At 32.8% G+C, this 22,370-nt stretch overlaps 1 protein-coding gene across 2 annotated transcripts in view; it reads left to right on the top strand.

Annotated features, from left to right (window-relative positions):
• CPNE6 (copine 6) overlaps positions 1–22,370 on the top strand; it is an 886,978-nt gene that overhangs the window by 538,619 nt on the left and 325,989 nt on the right. For both annotated transcript variants that reach the window (XM_044058469.1, XM_044058468.1), the window contains exon 7: positions 19,896–19,985. In XM_044058469.1, the coding sequence (XP_043914404.1) occupies positions 19,896–19,985 (90 nt within the window). The remainder of the gene's footprint in view (positions 1–19,895; positions 19,986–22,370) is intronic.

Raw genomic sequence — 22,370 nt, 5'->3', positions numbered from 1 at the left:
CATTTCACATTTTGCTGTAAAATTTTTATTGGGGATCTATAACTGAAGTCAAAATGCAAAGTAAATTATCTCAGTGTTGGAGCCTGTGAGGAAGAATGAGGCAGGCATGATCTGTTTTGCCTGCTATTTGCTCTTGAATTAGCACAGTTGGCAGTAGCAAGAAGATGATAATCCAGTAATGGTTATGAATGGGAAGGTTTGTAACCCTGAAGTGACAATATATGCCGATGACAACAATGTCACAATGGAGAATCCTAAAGAAGGCATGGGCAAACTGTCTGATTTGTTAATGAATTTTGGAAAGTTTTCAGGGTATGAAGTAAATAAGGAGAAGATGAGTGTTATAAGAATAAATATTCTTTAAGTGAACATAATGGAAACAGGGATTTGGGAAGCAGATGAATTGAAATGATTATTCAAATGGCTAACTTAATGGAGAGATAATATGAATGAGTGTTAACTAAAATGAAGATGAAGTTGCATAAATGGAGTCACCTAAATTGTAAGTTGCATCAAAAGGTATAAGCAATAATGTTCATGGTGTAAAGGTATTTATACCTGGAGAATCATTCCCCACATTCTGAGGAGTTGAAATCTTGGAGATGATTAAGAGTTGTTTACAGGATTTTATTTGAAAAGTTGCCCCCCTCAGTGATTTATGAGATAGGGCGGTGCTTCTGACGAATAAGGAAAGTCTGGTAGTTCCAGATAATTTGTCATTCAAAGCAAAGGGTATGTAGATGTTTATAAATTGTAAAAGTTAAATTTCCTTGGCTTTTTGAAAATGATCTTATAGAAGCAATTTGTGGAGGGGCTGCAGAGAGATCGGGACCACTGATCATATACTTGAAAGTGTAAGTATAGTATTCCTTACTAAAGAGTTGAAGGAGTGGTTGTAACAGTTTATTCCCATTGGTATAAGGACAGTAGATGAGAGAGATGATTCAATTTATGTAGAATTGGTGAAAAAGGAACAGCACAGCTAGGTATTAGGACCAGACAGTAGTAGGATATAAGGTTTTGAGTTGGAATGAGGTATCAGATAGTTTTCTGATTCAAAGATGAGTCTTCTTACATTATTATGTTGTGGGGAAGAAGTCAGTAGAATTAAATATATAAAGAAATATAAGGAGCAGACACCATGGTGGTAAGGCGGTAGCGTTGTTACCTCACAGCAAGAGGTTCTCCCGTTCGATTCTCGGCTTGGCTTGGGATTGCCTTCTGTGTGGAGTCTGCATGTCCTCCCCGTGGTTGGGTAGCATTCGAAAAACATGAGTGTGTAAATGGGCATGCCTTCGTTGAAGGTTGGGCATCAAGCTGGCATCTCGGCATTTCGTAAAAATCTACTGCCAATCATTAGCGGACCGGAGTTCCGCTGTGGCGACCCCTTACCAGGAAAAGCTGAAAGACAAACATTATTATAAGGGAAATTAGGAGAAAAAAAACTTTTCCTGGTTAGTGAGTTTGCTAAAGAAGGGAAATAAAATAAATAGTGAATAAAATTCAACTAGAATGGGTACATGTTTTGAAGAAGGACTTGGATGAATGGTTCTCAGAATAAGTATAGGTATAAATTTACATTAGACAATTGGGGCATACGCAGAATTTAAGGTGCTCAAAGCTGGCAGTTCTGGATTTTTTATATAACTCATAGGAGATGTGGCCTAAAGGAGAGATTGCCTGGGAGGATTGAATCAATAGAAACAACAGTTTAATATGTGGATAGTGTAAATAGTTTTAGGACAATTATGGACATAAACAAGGGTAAGATCTATACACCAGAAGATATTTTACAGGAATAGGAATTGGGAATATTTCTATCTTTTGATAGTCTTTTTTCTATTTTATTGTTATAGATCTTTTGATGATTTCTACTTTTAATAAATATGAAGAATTGCACCACATAGTAAGAAAAAATTCAGAGAGTAGAAAACAAAACTGGAAACTCTGGTTTTATGTTGTCTCACTCCAGTTAGATTGGGAATGAATGTCATCACTTTGACAGGATTCATGTAAGCAACCATCAGAGAAATTCTTAAATGCACCATGATGGAAGCACTTTTTGTGTGAAAATGTTTGTTTTGTCAATAAAGATGGTAAAACATAACTGATCAATTTAACTATCACAGAGCCTAAAAGGACCGTAGTTTTTTGTGGGCTGGAAAGCCATTTGGCCTTTGCTACTGTGTGACAGTGTTATGTTGTCCTGTAGGGTGGAGTTAAGTGCTATACACCTGTTATTGTAGGTGGCTTGTCAAACAAATAGCTTTATTTCTGAATTGTTAGCAATTAATGGGAGTACATATTTAACACATGGTTGGAGGACTCCATTACCTACTCTGATTCACCTTTGTACAGACAGAAAGTGAGAGATTTGTTCAGCTCAAAACTGAAATGTATTCACTTTTGCTTTGTTGATTTGGATGTAGTGCTGGGTATTGAATGGGATCAAGACAGATTATTTTGTGTGTGTAGGTTTAGATGGCTTTTGGCAGTTCATTATTATTGTGTGTAATATGCCAAGTTAGAGTAGTGGTGAGTGAGCCTTGGGTGTATTCAAAATGGCATAGTTTTCATTTTCTTGAAGTTTAGTATAAGGATGTACTGGGAAAGTCAGTTACTGAAATTAGTGAGGTCAGTTTGAAGGAGGATGTAAATAAAGTAAGTGGAGGGATCTGACATGTAGATAACCATATCATCAGCATAAAATATAATGGGTAAACTGGGAACGTAAGAGAGGAATGAACAGGGAAAAGAGAACTAGGGAATGGATTTAAGCTTAAAAGTTACCTTTAGGGGCTGCGACTGCTGCGGAAAATGAAAAGCCACAATGTATAGCAATGGTTGTGTCAGTAAAGAGGTTTCTAAACCAGGGGGTAACTTCTGGGCTTTACCCAGTATGGAACACAGAGAACTGTAGTAGAAGGTGGTCCACAATATCAAAGGCCTTTGATAGGTCAGTGAGGTTTTGTTTTTCTATATTTTTGTAGAATATGATCTGTGAGACTATATACTGTAGTCATTGTGCTATAGCTGGACCAAAAAAACATGTTGTCTGAGTGATAAAATTCAATATATTTGAAGGTAATAGATGAGCTGATAGTAAAACAAAGATTCTGGTATTTTGCCTATGGTCAGTAAAATGGAGATAGGTCTGAAGTCTGTAGAACAGGATGGCTTATAAGATTCAAATATTGGCCAAGTGTTGATATATTTGCATACGTGAGTCATGAAGTTTTATGTCAGGCAGGTGAAGTACAGGCATTTCAGTGATATGAAGATACTCTCTTCACAAAGTATAATAAACCATGGGAGTAAACCCCTGGCATCTAATGGGATTTTTTTTCAATATTTTAGTGATAGTCTCTAGTGGTTTTGTCAAGAAATATAAAGTTGGTAATTCTGCAAAGGTGTCATTGTTCCTGGGGAAAGTAGTGTCAAGAGGAGGCTCTATATGTGGGAAATTAGTGAACTCCTGCAGGAAATGTTGTGGAATAAAGGGACCAGGGGGCGTAGAGATGGTATTTTTTGTACTGTGTCTTTTGGTGGTAATCTGCCAGCTACATTGTTCACTAATTGTCAGAATGTAATTTAAATATGCAGGATTTTGATTTGGATGGAATTGAGAATGTAGGCCATATATTGTTTATGTGGCCTTCTTAGCTAAATTTCCTTGGAATGTTTAGTGGTCATGGTTTTCCTGTTTGATTTGATTTTTATGTTTTCTTGCAATGTCCCTGGTTTTGTAAAGGGCTTTGAGTTCAGAGGGTAACCATTTCTTGTATGAAGTCTTACAGACTCTGCTATTTAGTGGAAAGTGTGTATTCTGCAGGCTGAGCAGGAATGACATGAGTGAATAGGCTATTGCACTGGCTTCATTCGAGGCATGGAGGTTATTCCAGTTTGGTGTGAAAGCTCAGAGTGAAGGTTTTGGATGTTTTGCTGGGATTTAGTTTGGAAGATGATGAGAGGAAGAAGCTGTATTTGGGCTAGGAGGATTAGGGGTAACTGTTACTGATCAGTGTCATTCATGAATTAATGAAGAGCAGAAATAAGGACTCTGTACAGATCATTGGTGGTCAAGAGAGCTGGCAGGGAATGATATTTGATATTTGGTTTGGTAAGGTGAAGTCTTTAATTAACTGAAAGGATTTTTTTCTGTGTATTTTGGATTTAGTAGTTTGCTGCTGAAGTCTCCTGTGATGCTAATATTTTCTATGGGTAGAACAAGTCTAAGATGGCTTTGAATATGGAAATATTTGAGGATGAGTTGAGGTAGGTAGCTGCTTTTGTAAGGATGTAACTGTTATTTGAATATTTTTGCTTATCCAGATGTGATACGTGTTATTTTTTGAGAAGTTTAGTTCATGGGAAATAATATTTGGGAGGCTTTTTATGAGGGAGAGTGTCGCACCACCCGATTTCATGCTTGTTTTAGTGTTAAATACCTTGTTTGATATTAAAAGTGCTTTTTTGTTTGAATAACTGCAGCATTTCTAGCAGCATTTATTCAAAATTTCTAGTATTCAATAGGTAGAATAATTTGGGAAGTATAGCTATGCTTGCTTTGCTTGGTTTGACCAAGAATTTAGACATGGTCTACATATCGGCATTATTAATGGTTATCAAAGAATGCAGTTGTTTTAGTTTGTTTAATATGCAATGAGTATTTAGCACTGCAATACAAAATGTCACTGTATGTGACTGTAGCTTAAGTCCTGGGTTGGGGACAATAAAGCTTCAGAAAAGTAAAATTTGAATGAATGGTGCAAATTTGATTAATAGTTTAAAGAATAGTTGTCAATGGAAGAGATATTGTGGAATATGCCTGATGGAGGATGGGATGCATATTTTGGGCAGAGCTTGAGTAGGAGAGAGTATTGATGTCATGGTTGTAACACTTTATAAATGGGAATGGTAAGATGATTTTGTGAAAGTAGTATATGATGATATAGATCACTTTTAAAGTCTCAGACGGTCCATGGATTTTTGGTCATGTTGGCTGGTAGGAAGGCAAGTTTTTATTTCAAATTTGCAGAAAGATCTCTAATTTTGCAAATATATTGCATATGAATAAATTAGGAGATATATTAATATGGGAGAAAATGGTTGAGGGAAAACTGGTTGTGCAGGGGGAGTTGTTTAGGAGGAATTATTGTATTGTATCATTTATGGTGGAAAAAAAATAATGGCCTGTTTTTGAGGTGAAAAGATCATTTAGCATGGACAAAAATGTTGTGTTTTGGTTTTTGAAGAACTTGCACTAATTTGTCTGTAGTGAGGTTGCTGAATTGGTGAACCTAACATGTTTGAGCTATGACAGAGGGACTTGTGAGGCACTGGAACATAACTTTTGTTTCTGCCACAGGCTTAATATATATAAACTTGAATCGTAAGGGCTGATGATGTATTACAACACAATAGTAGAGTTAACAAAAAATGAACAGGCAGAAATTGATGTTATGACAGTTGCTAAAAAGAAATATGTAGAAACTGGAAGTCTAGAACTGAATTAACAATAGCTGAGGTAGAAGATATAGTGAATAAGGTGGTAGTGCAATAACATAAAAGAGTAATTATTCTTGGACATATTTCCATTTGGGTGTGTATAATGAGATACAAATAATGAATAATTTTAGAAGTTTTTAATAAAGCAAATATCAGAATACTGGGTAAACAATAGTGCTACTGTTAATGTTGTAGCAATTTGATTTGAAAAAAAAAAACTTTGTTGAAGAGTTATTACCAAGGGTCAACGAAATAAAAGAGTAAGGATGATTGACCAGTATGATAATATGGAAAGAAGAGTATGAGGTAGGACAGTACTGCATACACTTAAAGTCTGAAGCTGAAACATCTAATAGCTAAATGGGGGAATGTTCATTTGATGAAAAACAGATGTGGGAAAAGCATGGAAATAATATCTATGATTTTTTATGTAGCATTTAAACATTATTAATATGCTTAGATATCGCATTCTATAACTGTGTTATACTGCCAATAACGGTGATCAGGTGACTCTATGAGTGCAGCTTTGATGTCATGAAAGATTTCCTATTTAAAACTGTTTACTTCCTTAATTTCCTTGTATTTGATGAAGTTCCTGCTTTAATTTTTGGAACAAAAGTGCTTATACTTTCTTGTTTGTCTGAAAGCATATTTGCACTGAATTGGACATGTTGGCTTGATTTAAAGCACACATTGGATTATTTCACGGCTTACTGGCTCTTATTGCCTGCATACTGCTTGTGCGACAATTTTCTTGGTGGTTTGTGCATTTTTCCGTCTTTTACCAGCATTGAATTAGGATGCTCATGTTTAATATGGTTGAAATTACTGTTGTGGTCAAAGTTGGGTACTATGTACAACGGGTTACAAAGGCACATTAATATTATTACCGCTGTTCTGCTATTTACTGATTGTACTTATTCATTAATTGCTGTTGGCTAAAGTTACAAATCTTCTAATCCAGTTTGCTTCATAATTTGCAGTAAGACTCCAGCTAGTGTAATAAAAAGTGTTAATAACTTAAATGTATTAAATAGATGGGTTCATCCTACATTCAAAATATATCACTGTTAAGTAGGAGATGCAGTCAATTGTGGCTATTTTGACTATAGTTTCTTTATCACACAAAAATAATAAACATGGAACAGTTTAGCAAGATAAACATCACCGTAATGCAACTGAGAGTACTAACACATTCAATTACATTATTTAGTCTATGTTGACTGGTTTTGTCCCATTAGGCTAGTTGCCTCTCTTCAAAAGGAGAATGAAGGTGGTATCTTTGCTATAAAGGGAAATTTGTCCAAAGATTCACAGACCTTCTCTTACTCTAACTGTTGTGCCGAAGAAGGGTTCTGACTTGACACACCCTGCTTCTGTTCCAGGTGCAGTCATGACTCAGAAAAGCAGGGAGAAAAAGAAAAAATGGAGCTATTCTTGAAATGCAAATTGGATTTTATAAAAGAAACTAGTAAATCTTCTAATACTGAAGATAAAAGTATTGTTTACCAAAGGAATGTGGCCATGTCTACTTCAGAATTGCTTATGAGCATAGCAAAGAAGGAAATATGGACTGCAATGTGGAAGAGAAGACAGTAGAGCCTTTTCAAAAGCAATCTGCTGATATGGAAGAAAAGGCAGCTGCACCTTTGATCAATCTGGAAGTCATTTTTCAACAGAATTTATTTAGGGAGGAAGAAACAACACAAGAATGTGTTGTTACAACCCTCCAATTGGGAGGGTTGTGGGATGAGCTACTTATGGATCTGGCAATCATGAGTGAACCAAAGAGTGGTAAAGATGTTTCCTGGGGAGAAGTAATGGACATTTTATAGAAGGAGGATGTTCCACAAGAGTCTGCATTGAAGAAAATAATATATGCAGAGATGGTGAAGGTTGGAGCAGAAAAAAGGAAAGAGGAGAAAAAAGAAATAAGTACAAGAAAAAAGATATCCTTTACTGTACAAGTTAAAAATAAAAAAGATAGGAGAATTTGACAGATATAAGATATTGGATAATGTTACTACACCTTTTGGAACTAAAGCCAGAGGGGTAAGAGCCTTTACACACATATAGTGACATTATTTCTGAGACTGGTCAATGATGGAAAATTTTCTAGGGGAATATGAGAAAAAGAAGAACTGTGCACCCTTGAAATTATATGTGATTAAAACATTTTATGGTGAGACTAATAAAAAAAATCATATACAATACAATTCAGGACTAAAGTAGAAAAACAAACTTAAAAAAATTATCAAAATTATACAAAGATATATTAGATGTTTCAAAGGTATATGATAATAGTTGTTTGTGAAATGGAGCTTGGGATTGTCATGTGGTTTTGAAAATTGAAAATGAAAATATTGTCCATATCCCGAGAATTACAAATGTAGTAGGAGACAGAGATATGGAAAAATATTGAGGGCAGCCTAAAACATGTTTTTGATGTGGACAAACTGATCATTTGATTAATAATTGTGAAAAAAAGAAAATGATTTATCTTTGAAAAGATAGGACATGATACAAAGAACTGTAAGCTGAGATGCTATAAATGTAACAAAATAGGACATTTAGGGTTGGAATGTGAAATAAAAGTAAGTGATATAGACTCAGAGATAGGAGATACACAGGTAGAACAGAGTCAACTAAGTAAACATACAGAGACAGAAAAATAGATAGCAGATGAACAAATAGAACAGGAGTCAATAAATACAATAGGAAGAGAGCAAAAAATACAAAACAATAAAGAGGGAAGGACTTAATATAAAAAGGGAGAAGAAAAAGTCAGGATTAATTAATAGTGAAGATATGAAATGGAATGTGGTTAAACAAAATAAAAATTCTATGGGCAAAAGGAAGCAAAATAGATAAAGAAAAATTATAGAAGGACATATTAAAGAAAAAAAATAGAGAGTGAAATGATGAAAAATAATATTAAGGTTTACTATCAAAAGGTAGAAAATCAAAATCATGTTCCATCTTTTGATAAAACCACATCACCAAAATTGGAATCAACGACTTACCAACATTTCAGAAATGGTAACATGGAATCGACATTTGCACACAGAAGTTCGTGTCAAATGTCCATGTTACTGGTAACGTTTCTGCAGGGGGACAATCCCCTCTGAACCCTCACATCCCCTGCCAATTATATATTTCAACTCCGAGATCACACTACAGTGAGAAAATGGTACATTTCCTGATCCCCACTGTAGTGCGATCCATTATCAGAATGTTGATTCCACATTAGGGAATGCACACTACCATTCACTAATGTGGAGTCAAACATTTTCTGGGTCAGAATTACAAGAACTTGAAAACAGCCTTCCAAGCATCTAAGTACCGATCTAAATTTTTATTATAAACCTAATATTAACAAGTCATTATCCCTTGCAAACTCTAAGCAATAAATCTTAACAGTTTCAAAAATTGTAAGAAGAATAGGCATCTCTGAGTGGTGCAAATAGCAGAACAGTGGCAGTTTTATATTAAAATATAATATATAACAAAAGAAGAGAGAGATTTCAAACTGAAGTATGGTGGAAAAAATGCCATCAGGAATTTAAGGTAAAAGTCTTGTTCAGGAATAGCTATTTTAAAAAGATACAGTAAAAATATTAGACATTACATTTCTTATAATGTGTAGACCAATTCTTTATTTAAGATGGAAAGATCAGATTTTTAGTATTATTGCAACTTATGCATATATGGCAAAGAGAGAAAAGATTAAAATATAATTCAATATGTGGTTAAAAATATGGAAATAATTGTGGTGGGTGATTTAATTGTAAACTAAGACAGCATAAAAAGAAACCTTATGATGGTAAAAAAGTGGAAGACATTATAAACTGGGCAACTGTAAATTTGGAAGAGTACACAGACTTACAGTAAAACAGAACAAAAAAATGGAAATATACTATTTTTTAATTTTATCATTGTTAATAGTAGGAGAAGGTGCTTTGATGATAATTTGCATTGCATTAAAAATAAATACTGAATATATAAGAGCCGGAAAGGGAATAAAAAGAATTAATGATGTTAAAGGAAAAAGAAACAGAAAAAATACAATATAAGTAATGATACTTTTGATAGCTTACAAAAAATGAAGTTTTTTTTAATCAAAGATCAAGAGTTATATAACTTAAATAAAATGAAAATAAAACATTTACAGTACAAGGAAAGATTTTTCCTGAATGGAAGAAATGAAGAAATTGTGCCATATTTGAGAAAATTAAAGAAAATGATAGTATTATGAGAGAAATGAGGGATACACAAGGTATAATACATAATACACAATATAAGATTTTGGAAATATTAGAAACATGTATTACAGAGACTTTTAAAGGACAGACAATACAAACTAATAACAAATGGAAATAGGATACTTTTTTCAGAACAAGATAAAGATTTGGAAAAGAAAATTATGGTGGAGGAATTAGAAAATATATGAAAGGTTGTTGATTTAGAATGTGCATCAGGCCCGGATGGAAAAGAGTATGGGATGTGTAAAAATATAACACACAAAAACAATCTAATGGTATTATATGAATGATTAAATAAATGATCTCAATACAAAGAACTGTGTAGTAGAGTAATTAAATGTATATGGAAAAAGGGTGATAAATATGGGATGCAGAATTGGAGACCTAAAGTCCTAAATAATATGGACTATAAAATCTTTGAAAATTTTACAAAAAAAGAATGGAAAACAAAATAAGTAAGGTTATCAATTGAAATATATATGGTATAAAAGGAAAAGAGTGCACAAAAATTGTTCCTAATAATTAGGAAATTAGTAGGTTATGTTATATTCAGAAAAGTTCAAGTAAAAATTATGATAGGTGATCTAAGCAAAGCCTTTGATTCAACTTGACGTGATGTGTTATGAGAAATATTTGAAGCATATAAGTAAAAAGATAAGAAAAGTTTGTATTATAGCTTATAAGTTAAATACAGTTAAGGCATTAGTAAATGATTGGTTAAGTGAAGAAATAGTGCTCAAGAAGGGTATAAGACAGGGATGTCCAATGATTAGCATAATATTTGCATTGCTAATGAATGTGATGTCTACACATTTTAACAGAGAAATGGAGAATATGAGTTATACATCTAATGATGGGATAACTTTGACAATTATGCTATCATATGCATATATTCTTCTTCTTACAAAAATAGAAAAATAGTAAAGGAATGAGCAAAGTGATTAATTATTTGCAGGAATATTTGCAAGTGATAGGATTATATGTAAATAAAGAGAGAAGCCAATGATTGGGCTTGGAAGGAATGTTAGGAGGTATTAAATTGAATATGACAGGCATAATGGTGCTTCGAATATATTTTGGAAAAAATACAGAACTGATATGGAAAGCAACATTAGAATCAATGAAAATTACTTGCATATTCTGGAAATCATTTAGACCATCATTTCAGAAAAAAAAAAATGTATTTAATTAATTCAATATTGCTAGCAAGAATTGTATATTTAGCAAGTGTTTTTAGTATACCTTTAATATAAGATAAGGGAGTTTAAAACAATTTTTCCTTTATTTGGGGGATCAAGATTAAATCCAGTAAAAATGGATGTTTTGTATGTCAAAAGGGAAGAAGGATGTTTAGGACTGATAAATCTAATACTGTATGCAGCATCGTTACATTTATATAAAGTATTAAAATGTTTAAAGGACAATGACACTTCATTAATAACAAATATTTAGACTTAAGTATAAAATGGAATGGATGTATCTCTTGGACTTTAAAATAAAAAGACCATGTCCTAATAATGAAATATAGTTATCAAAACAAGATTTTACTTTAGAAAATAAAAATTAATGAGATTCAAAATGAGAGGAGACAATGGTATAATAGCATTATGAATAAGTATTTTGCATATACCCATGGGAAGAGATGCATAAAGATAAAAGTATAGCAACACAAGCAAGAACAGGAAGATGCAAGTATCTGTTGGAGTGTCAGAACTTCTTAAGGAGACTGACTATACAAAAACTCTCAGTAAAAACAAACATGACTCACAAAAGTAAACAGGATAGCACTTTTCTTTATTGCAAAGAATTTGAGCTAGAGAACATGCTTTTTTAAGATGTAAAAGAATTAAGACATCATGGAAAAAGATTGTGGATTTTAACTATTTAGAGGAGTTTACAGAGGTAAACGAATTAAATATGGATATGAATGACTATGGGTATTAAAAGAACAGAAGTCAAAACTATATAAAAAAGAGTTGACAAAAATGATTAATATAATATGGTTGATTTGGAACTAAAGTGTAAAGGAAATTATGTTTAATGAAAAAATGGGATTTTGCTATAATGTTAAAAAAATAAGATTTTTGCTATAGAAATTAGAGTGGGGGTCACAATGTAACATTATTATAATTTTTAATGAGATGAATTGAAGTAATTTTTTGTAAAACTGTAAATAGTGGACATACTGCATATACTGTAAACTTTATACATGTAATGTAAAATATGTGTTTTTTTAAATAAAAGATCCCTACTGTTTTGAAGCACTAGGTTTTGCCAGAGGAATATCACAAGTGCACGGAGAATTCCAAGATGTAAGAAGGAGTAAACAATACTACTGGATACATTTTGAAGTGAGAAAATCACAAGAAGATGAAATCCCAATTATTGAACTGGAGAGTAGAGGTTTGGATAAAGAGGTATTGGAGATCTCAAGGAAGGAAGGAAGAACCAAGTGAAGGTGATGGGACAAGCTGGAGTGACGTAATGGATCAAGTACCTGTCTGATAATGAAGATAGTACTGTGGCATGAAGCAGATTTAAGTGACTATTTTGTTGATGGAGAAATTAGTTTTAAAAGTATGCTTCTGCAACTAGTTACTGTGGATGACAGAAATTAAGTAAAGCAAAAGAAATTGTGCAAGCACTGTAAGTAAAAGAAGCAGTAGCATATAACATGAAGAGAGGTTTCTCCAGTAGCAGAGGACAGCAGTTTTAGACAAAAAACACCAGTGGTAAGACAAAGAAGCAAAACTATTGCTACTACTGACAGGTATGACACTATGGATAATATACTGATACTAGGATTTACATTAAGACGTATAAAAGTAAATACACTTTTGCGATCAGAAAATTTTTATAAAGTAACTTTTGAGGCTTTTTCAAGTGCAGAAAAAGTTATGATGAAATATAAAAACTTATCACCTTGGAAAGTGATTATTTTTTAGAAATTGGACTTCCAGTTAAAAAGAAAAATTACTGTGAAATTCAGACATGGAGGAATTTAAATTTAAAACATTTTTTCTCACAATATGTAATAAAGCGCAGTAACATAAAGAAAATAAGCAACAACAGAAATATATTCTGGGAATTAGCAGTGTGTGTTACTCTGGATATGCATTGTGAAAAACTGCAGCATATTTCAAAAAATAAAACTGTAAATGGATAAAGAAAAACAGTTGGGTACTGGGACCAACTGAAGACTTGCTGTTATTGTAGGGAATGTGCAAAAAATGTGGAGGAGTGAGGCATACTGCTAGACACTGCAGATCATTCTTTAGAAAATGTAATGGGTCTGGCCATTGATGGTTTGAATGTCCTGTGCTGGAAAATGAACATGTATATTAAAAAGAAACTGAGGGGGATGAAATATAATATGTGCAAAACAACATTTAGAAAGAAAGTAAAATGGCTGATGTAAGTGAGAAATAAAGTGAAAGAAAGATAACTCAAGGTAAAAAAAAGAGGAAGGAGAAAACTATTTGCTAGAATATTTTTTCAGATACAAAAACAAAACAGAAAATAAGTATAATGGTTTAGAAAGTGAAAAAAATAATAAGATAATGACACAGAAAAAGGGAAATAATGAAGTCAGAAAAGTTAAATCTATCGGAGGGAGGGAGGGAGAGGAGGATAATAAGAAAATTAATAACAAGAGGAAAAAAGATACATAAAAAGGAAAGGGTTGATTTAGGTATTTGAAGACTAACTGTGAACTGTATAAAAATTAAATGAGATCTTTAATGGTTGTTGAGTGGTGCAAAAAGACACAAGTAATGTGTTTCCTGGTTACAAGACATGTTAAGCAGAAAAAAGAAACAAATGTGAAGCTGCATTAGGAAAAAAATATATAGTCCAATAGGATATGAATTTTGTTGTGGATTACTGGTGTTGATAAAAAAGATGAAGTAAATATATCAGATGTAACAACTGCGATACCAGGAAGGTTGATTATATGCGATTTAAGAAGAAAATACAACCATGACAGAAAGAAAACAAAAATGAGGAATTACAAAAACAAATGTGTTAATATACGTGTCAATAGTTATGGCTGGAGACTTAAATGTAATGTTCCACAATGGATTAAATCAAAATAAAAAAGATGAAACGCCACCACAGAAAAGGTTTACTGTTAAAACACTGTAAAAAATAATAGAAGTTAAAATCCTGGATAAGCACTTTTGGCCTAATTCAGATCCTAAATAACAGCTAATCAGTTCGTCTTTTTAAAGTCTTACATCTTTTTCCAAGTTTTTTTCTAGGGAATGGATACCAGTTTACAAAAATTATTTGCTATACCTGTAATCCATGGTACAAAGAAAGAGACTGTTTCTAAACCAAAAGATTCTAGAGCAAGGAAACAGATTTGACCAACCAATGAAATGTCATCTTTGCAGCCACCGCCCCTGCAGTATGGGCTTCAGTGGGATTATACCATTCAATCCTGTAGGTTGGTTAGCTTGCAAGTCAGCTATCCACCTTGTCTCTATTATTTCTGTTTTATTTACGATAGCTCCACCTCTCAAATCACCCAGTATTAATTCTAATGCTATGAAATAAAATTTATGTCCTGGATATATTATGTGTTGTGAGAGTGCATTATTTTTATTCTTATTTCTTATGTCACTTAAATGATCGAGAATCTGTTCCTTGAAGCACCTATTTGTCTTGCCAACATTAAAACCCTGACAGCTAGTGCAACTGACTAGGTATATTACATTCTTGCTATTGCACTCTGCATAGTTATTCAACCTATAGGTCTTATTTGTGATGGGATGTAGGAATGAGTTAGTGCAGTTAATAAAAATAAAAGCCTTGCATTTTCTGCACAGGAAAAGTGCCCTTCATGAAACTTACATCCACGGCAACAATAGATTTTCTGGATGTTAATTTGACCATCAATGACAAGGGAGAGAGTCATACCAGGGTACATAGAAAGGTCTGTAAAATCACAAATAAGAAATAAAGATATCCAAAATGACACAGACAGCAAACAGGATCCCAGTTTATTCATAACTGTTAGCTCCTCGACTTGAACAGTCTTCAAGAAGTATACACACAAGTACTAAAACATTCCCCTTAAATACTAACTACAATCAATTATTGAGGAAAGTTTAACAGAAAATCCATGAACTAGGGGAACTTTCCCTTGTGGGAAATGTAATGTTTGGGATTTGGTGGTTCAAACCTTTGATAAAATTTAAGAGAAGAATTTTACTGTTTTGGGGAATTTTTCATGCATTACTGAAGGAATTGTATATGCTTTACATTGTCCTTGTAATTTACTCTATATAGGTAAAAGTAAAAGAATGTTTAAGTGCTGAATGCAGGAACATGTTAGATATTAAAAAATGTAAAGCAGAAAGTTTCATTGCTGTTCATTTTAAAGAATGTCACAATAGAGACTATAAATTATTGCAAGCTACTATTTTAGAAACAATTTTTGTAAAGTTAGGTGATGATATGTTAAAAGATAAATTGTTGTTTAAAGAATCTTTATTTATTCTTAAATATAATACTCTGGTTCCATATGGTCTTAATTGTGAAATTACTTGAAAGTATTTGATTTATTTGTTTTTAATTGATTTATTAATTGATTGTAGTTAGTATTTAAGGGGGATGTTTTAGTACTTGTGTGTATACTTCTTGAAGACTGTTCAAGTCGAGGTGCTAAAATTTATGAATAAACTGGGATCCTGTTTGCTGTCTACATGTGTCGTTTTGGATACATAGAAAGGTCTGTTGGAGGAACCATCTTCTCCACAGATCCAGTATGCACCCATGGAGTATTTACTCACATGTTGTGAATGGACAAGATTTACATACATCTTGATCATGTGCAGAAGAAGAGATGTTTGAATATGAATCTCAACAGCTCCAGGATTGTTTTAAACTAAAAGTTACAAGGACAGGGACATGAGCCATACTGTCTCAGTGAGAAAAGAATTGAGAAGAACTAAGGGATGACCCTACTTGTCTAAGAGGAGGAGAGTGGATGATGAGACAAACGGATTTGGATTGTTCAGAAGTAACTAGTTTTGTCAGATGTTTACTGACATACAGTAGTGATACTGTAAAAAAGAATTGGCATATTGTGAACACTGAATAAGATTTGAAGAGCATAGTAGGTGAGACTCCACACTTCCCTTTTAAAAATAAGAAGAACTTGAAGAGGTTACTTTGCTATAAAAATAGGAATGTTCAAAACTATATAATTCAAACTATACAGTACTAGAAATGTAATAAATATATTAGGAATCAGACATGGCGAAAGCATATAAATAACAGAAAAATTCTGAATGAAATAAAGAAGTTGTCTGATGGAAAGTTTTATTTTGTCCTTTCAAATGAAGGTATATATGATAAAAGCATATTATTGGGATGTTTTGGGATGTGTATATGTTTCCTGGATAAATGGAAAAAGATTAAAAGTTTTTTTTTCTTTTCATATTTATTTATGGATCAAGACTCATGCTGGGTATATGGGCAATGTATATAATAAGTAAGAAGGAGATTTTGAGTTTTAAAAAATCCAGTTGTATATTTGGCATCTCTATATCTTTTTGGTATTGAAAAATATGAAGATGAAGGAAGGTGGCTTGATATGGGAAATAATCTATATAAAATATGGAGGGATTGAAAAGAGAAGAAATTAGGTAAAAAGGAGAAGATAAGAAAAATGATTATTATTATAAGATGAAGTTATTGAAATGCAGGGCTAATGAAGTTAAAAAAATAGAAATGAATGGTATAACGTGAAGAATCATTTCATATAGTTATGGAAAGATCAGATGGCTAAGATTTAAAAAGCAATAAATAAAAATAGAAGGGAAGGATTTGAAGATTTTTTGGAAGCTGGAATTTTTTTTGCTGAGATTATTAATGGTTACCTTCAAAAACAATATGAAATATAAAGCACTAGAGGAGAGAAAATGTAATGAATTGGCGGGAGAGAGATCCACCTGCAGAGAAAAAAATTAAGATTGCTTCAGAAACATCAAGCTAATCGTGTCTTATCAACTGCCTAGAGTCTTACTTCTTTTTGCAAGTTTTTATTTTCCAGGGAACGGATACTGGTTTAAAAAAAAAAAAACTGTTAGCTATACTTGCAAATCCACAGTGCAAAGAAAGAGTTTCTAACCCAAAAGCTACTAGAGCAAGGGAACAGATTTCTGAACTGCTTGCAAATTAATAAGATTTATGCTTCTTGCACATATCGGAAAGTGAGTTCATGCATAAGTAATACTGCTTTGTCTTTTAGTTGTGACGTTAATAATTTATTTACTTTTTTCTGGAAGAGTTACCCAAGTTTATTTTATGCAAATAAACATATGGATAACTGTTAGCAATTTAATAAATTTTGCTTTTATACAAATCAACATGAATCATGCTAGTTGTTTCCCTTTACCTTATTGCTAAAATTCCTAAAATATGGTTGGAAAAAAGCAAATGTAATTATTGAATTAAACATCTACTCTAAGCTTGCTTATTAATATTTTGGTTCTGCCATCTAGGGCTAAGGATAGTCAATACTAAAAGGGTTTATTTCATTACTACCCATTGCTCCGATAATGGTGAAGTAGCAGTCCTTACCTTTCTTTGTAATTAATGTTTAACTTTGGAGCTATTGTACAATTGGAACAAATGTGTGTAATTATATAAATTATATAAAAAAATGTAATAAAAGAGACATTAAAACAAGAAGAATAAGTAAATAAATAGAGAGACATACAAAAAATGTATAATTTGGTTTATTTTTTTTTTTTATAGTGCAGGTTAGAACAGTTGTGATTGATAATCAAAACAACTGAAAAGAATCTTATATAGTACTGAAGTAGTTCACTCTGGTATTTATTTACTTACTTATTAGCTTAGTTACTTTATTTTCAAACAAGTTAAGAAATACATTTGTTGGACGTAACCACTGACCCTTTTCAGCTACAGCTCAGACTTGAGCAAGAAAAAAACAAAAATAATGCAGTAAACAATTGCAGTCAGAAAAACGATACAGAGGAATTGTAATCCTTGCCTAAAACGCAATAGAGAAGTATAATATAAAATGCAGAATTACATTGCAAATATCACAATAGGTATGGTATATACGTTAAGAGGTAATTCATTTATTTCATGGATTTCATTTGTATTGCCTCAGATGTTGGCTACATGTTAAAAAAATGATACCTTTTTGCAAGCATGCATTTAAATTATTTCAAAGAGAAAAAGAACAAAGGAGGGTCTGAATTTGGAATCTAACCTACTTTTTGAAAACTGTTTGTGCCTGCTAGTCCTTGGTCTGGCAGGAGGAAGACTTCCAAAATGCAGGTTTGAAAATTACTCTCTCCTATAAACCTCCCACTGTTTCAAAAATTAGAAATAGGCAGAACAGCACTCTTAAACATATTGAACAAATATGAATTTTTTGATCAAGTAGCATTTTAAGTAGAATCTAAAACAGAAGCTGACATAAAAAAACTAGTAATTAGCAGAACATATAAAATATTGCATGATAACTATAAGAATCAATCAGAGGAGGTTAGAAAGGATTGGGAAGAGAGATTGGATAAGCAATTCACAAAGAAACAATGGGAGGATATATGTATGTCTCCCAAATATGCAACAAAATCTAGAAGATTTAGGATTTTTGCTTGGAAATGATTAGATATTTTTATACCCCAAGCAGACTCCAGAGAATTTTTCATTGTGTAGAAAGCAACAGTTGGAGGTGTGACAGGGAAGAAAGAGGTACTTGGGAACATAGTTTCTGGGAGTGCAGTGGGTCAGCAGACTTTAGGGATTGCCTGCAGGATGCACTGTCAGACATGCTGGTGGGCAGATTGGTGTGACGAGGGAGATGATTTTTCTGAGCTGTGATACAGAATCGGAATTGCTTAGATATGGTAAGGCCTCGCTGTGTCTAATTATAGTAGCTTCCAAAAAAGCAATTACTAGAAAATAGAAATCAAAATCTAAACCAACTATATCTGAATTAGTGAATATAGTAACAGAGATAAAACAACTGGAACTGAGATCTTCAGAAAAGGGCAGGAACAAACTACATAGGAAAAAAATGGGAATTGTGGGAACAGTACATACAAGAGAGGAATGAGGTTTAAAAGAAGGCAAGACTTAAATGAGCTATGTAATGTTTGACTGAAAATGAATGGGTAGATTATAAGTGATGTATAATGTTTACAACTGGGAGTGTGTCAGTATGGTTTGTGATGTAAAATGCTTGCAACTTGGATTGTGTCAGTGTGGTTTATTTTTATTTATATAACTGTATGATTATGTAAGTTGAAAGCAATGGTTTAATAAAGATGTTTCTTGTTTAAAAAAAGGAACAGGAATTGAATCATTTATGTAATGCTGCATAGGTTAAATGATGTATAGCAATATATGTGAATTATAACATTTGTTAATGTTAATTTAATACAAATTGAGTTATTTTGTATAAATGTAAATTTGCCTGTCTCACAAGTGATAATTCAATAAAGGTGTTTTAAAAAAAAACAATTATAAACAGGGCCACCATCCTTGAACAATGACATACCATAAAGTATAAAAATGTATTCCTGGTTCAGTATTTTGAATTCCTTGGTATTGTTTACTCTTGTGTAGTATGCATGTTGAATAAATAGTTTAGTAAAAGCATAAGATTGTTTTTAAGTACAATGTAAATACAGTTGTCTAATTAGAAATAAAACAAAAACAGCTTTAGTGGATTGGCAGCTGGTTTGTGCATACTGAATGCTAGAAAGTTTCCATCTTCCTTTAAACTCAGAATTAAATTAAGTTGCAGTCTGACATATATGAATGAATGAATGACAACAGAACAAAAACTGTTACAAAATAATATTTCAGAGATGTGTGATCAGTAATTATACTTTCAAAGGCAATAAAATAAAATACTTGATTCAAAACATTATTCTCATTTTAGTGCTGACTTTTGGAGTACCCATGGGGTATAAACCTCATGTAGTACACATGGAATACTCCTGTACTATACTGTACATACATTTGTGCTGTACAGCTCTGTATTTTATTTTGTCTGCTTATAGACTCACTATGAATCTAGTCCATCCAGACTATTTAATTAAGTATAACCTCAGTATGATTTTCTGTCAACAGGTAGTGAAGAATAATCTTAATCCAAAATGGGAACCCTTCAGAGTATCACTTCATTCACTCTGCAGCTGTGACTACAACAAACAACTCAAAGTAAGAGGCACCTTTTGTTTTGTTGTACATTTTGGTTAATGTAGTATGTGCAATTGTTATGTAATAAGAATGATTACAGCACACATACATTTTTATTCTGCTCTCTACTACACAACCACTGAAATGTGGTTTGCTAATTACTAAGGAATGTATTAAAAAGTGTCTTCTAGAAATAACAAGGGTAGTTGGAAGCAACTCAATATCTTTTCAGTAATCCAATTTCCTTTAGGCTACTGCCTGGAAACTGGTCATGGATGATCAAGGCAATAAAATCAGCAGTGATGTGGTAAACAAAAATAATAGATTAGGCTGGCTGTTCAAAAGACCACACTACATACAAAAGAAGAAAACAATATTTAATAAAACATTTTGTTAGCATTTTCATCAGAAAATGACAAGACTTTATCAGACAAAGTAAACTTAACATAATACCAGTTTATAAAATAATTGTTGTTGTCATGTGAAACAATCAATGTTTTAAGCTCCAATTTCTGTGGAATATCTTAAAACAAGAAAAAGTTCTGGCTGAAAGTGACCCCAGTTGAAAAAAAATATGTTAAAATACAACAAGCTTTCATACATACAAGTGCTTCTTCAGGTTTAAACAAAGATGCAAGCAATTATAAATACTATATATAAAATTACATTAAAAACGCACACGTACACACACAAAAAACACACATGCACGTGCACACACATGTCACAGAAGAACCAATAAAACAAAGCTTTAATTTGTTTCTGCTTCAGGACTGGTTTTAAAGATACATTAAAGATTCATTCAGATCCGGAAATCTGTTTGTATTCTGCATTCTCAGTACAAATGTTAACATCACCTAACATTAAATTAAGAAAAACAAAACAACTGCAAATATAAAAAAAAATCTTTGAGAACTCAACCATTAAATACTTTAATAAACATATTAGTTAATTAAGTGCCTTCATCCCAGCATTACTGAACTTCATCTGAACATTTTAGAATTAAAAAAAATATACTTTTTTGTATAAAAGTTTAAAACTTGATCACAAGTGCATTTTAACTTAGTATTGATAGATGTTTCCATTGGTTAAACTGCCAGATGTTGCACGTCATCGTCTAAAGAACTTAATAGATACAAGCAAAGCTTTCTTTTGGGCAATATAAATGTTGCATTGAACATTCCTTGATGATTACCTCTTCTTAATTCTTTTTAGATTTTTTCATTATGAAGCTGATAACAGTAAACAGTAAATCACTCTAGTTACCCATGTCTTAACTAGATATCATGTAAAGTAAGCATATTCATGCTAAACAAGAAATGGTGACAGACAAAAAAAAAAAAGAGAGCGAGTAGTTTCCCAAGTTACTTAGTGGGGATGTTTAATTTTGATTGACAACCTGCTTAATGACAAAGACAATTATCAGAAAAAAAACTTTGGTTAGTTTTACATAAAAATTTAAAAATCTTAAAAAAAATATGCAATTTGATACTCAAAAGTGACTGCATAGCCAAGGGAGGAAGCTTCACTGTCAGATGCAGATGCAGGAAGGACTGCAGCAATGAATAGAAACCATCTGACATAATAAATTAGTTTTGTTTGTTGAAAGATGGACTGCTATTCCAGGCATGCTAATATGTAGCAAACGTCATTGGTGGAAATGTGTTCCCATCTCCCAATTTAAGGAAAAATAGGTCAGATCATAGGGATAAACTCTTAAGTGCTACAGGAGATGTTCAAATTGGAAGGGGTACAAATGGATGGTGTACCTTTTAATGGTGAATACTTTTTCAGCTCAAAAAAGAATACTGCATTTAATTTCCATTTTTACAGGTTCAATTTGTCCCTTAACTAAATACTCTTCAAAGGTCTTGGCACAATTAACTGTACATTTTTGTGAGAGAATTGCGATGCTACAGAAGATGACCAGCTGTAGTCATCAATCAAAATCAAGAGGAGTCAGCTGGCAAACAGAAACAGAGTTTTTGTGACTTGGTTTCCTGCCCTAGAACAAAATTTCCTGGTGAGTCAAGGTGTGACTAGTGTAACAGGAGGGAGTTGACTGCAGTCAGGCAGGCCTCCAGTCAGTCCCAAGATCCATGAGTGCCATTACTATACCAGGACCTGTTTTGGGACTGGACCACTCCAAAGCACATCTTCTTGATTCCAGTGACGACCTCAGACAGGAATTACTACTAGTGTTACATGAAATTTACCAGTCCATTTCCTTCCCTTCCAGGGGTATCAAGAGGCTGAGCTGAAGCCTTTAGAGAATAGCCAAAGTAGCTGATGTTTGGCTGGACAGGGAATCCAAATATTTTACATTACATTTCATTTTATTTTATTTGTATTTGGTGGTAGAGCACTGATCTCCATGGACCTTTTACAGACACAGCCTTGGAGCAATGT

The sequence above is a fragment of the Protopterus annectens genome, chromosome 16.part0, assembly GCF_019279795.1.
Source record: "Protopterus annectens isolate FY-2018-M chromosome 16.part0, PAN1.0, whole genome shotgun sequence".
In the NCBI taxonomy this organism is placed as follows: Eukaryota; Metazoa; Chordata; order Ceratodontiformes; family Protopteridae; genus Protopterus; species Protopterus annectens.
This window is presented reverse-complemented; position numbering and strand designations above follow the sequence as displayed.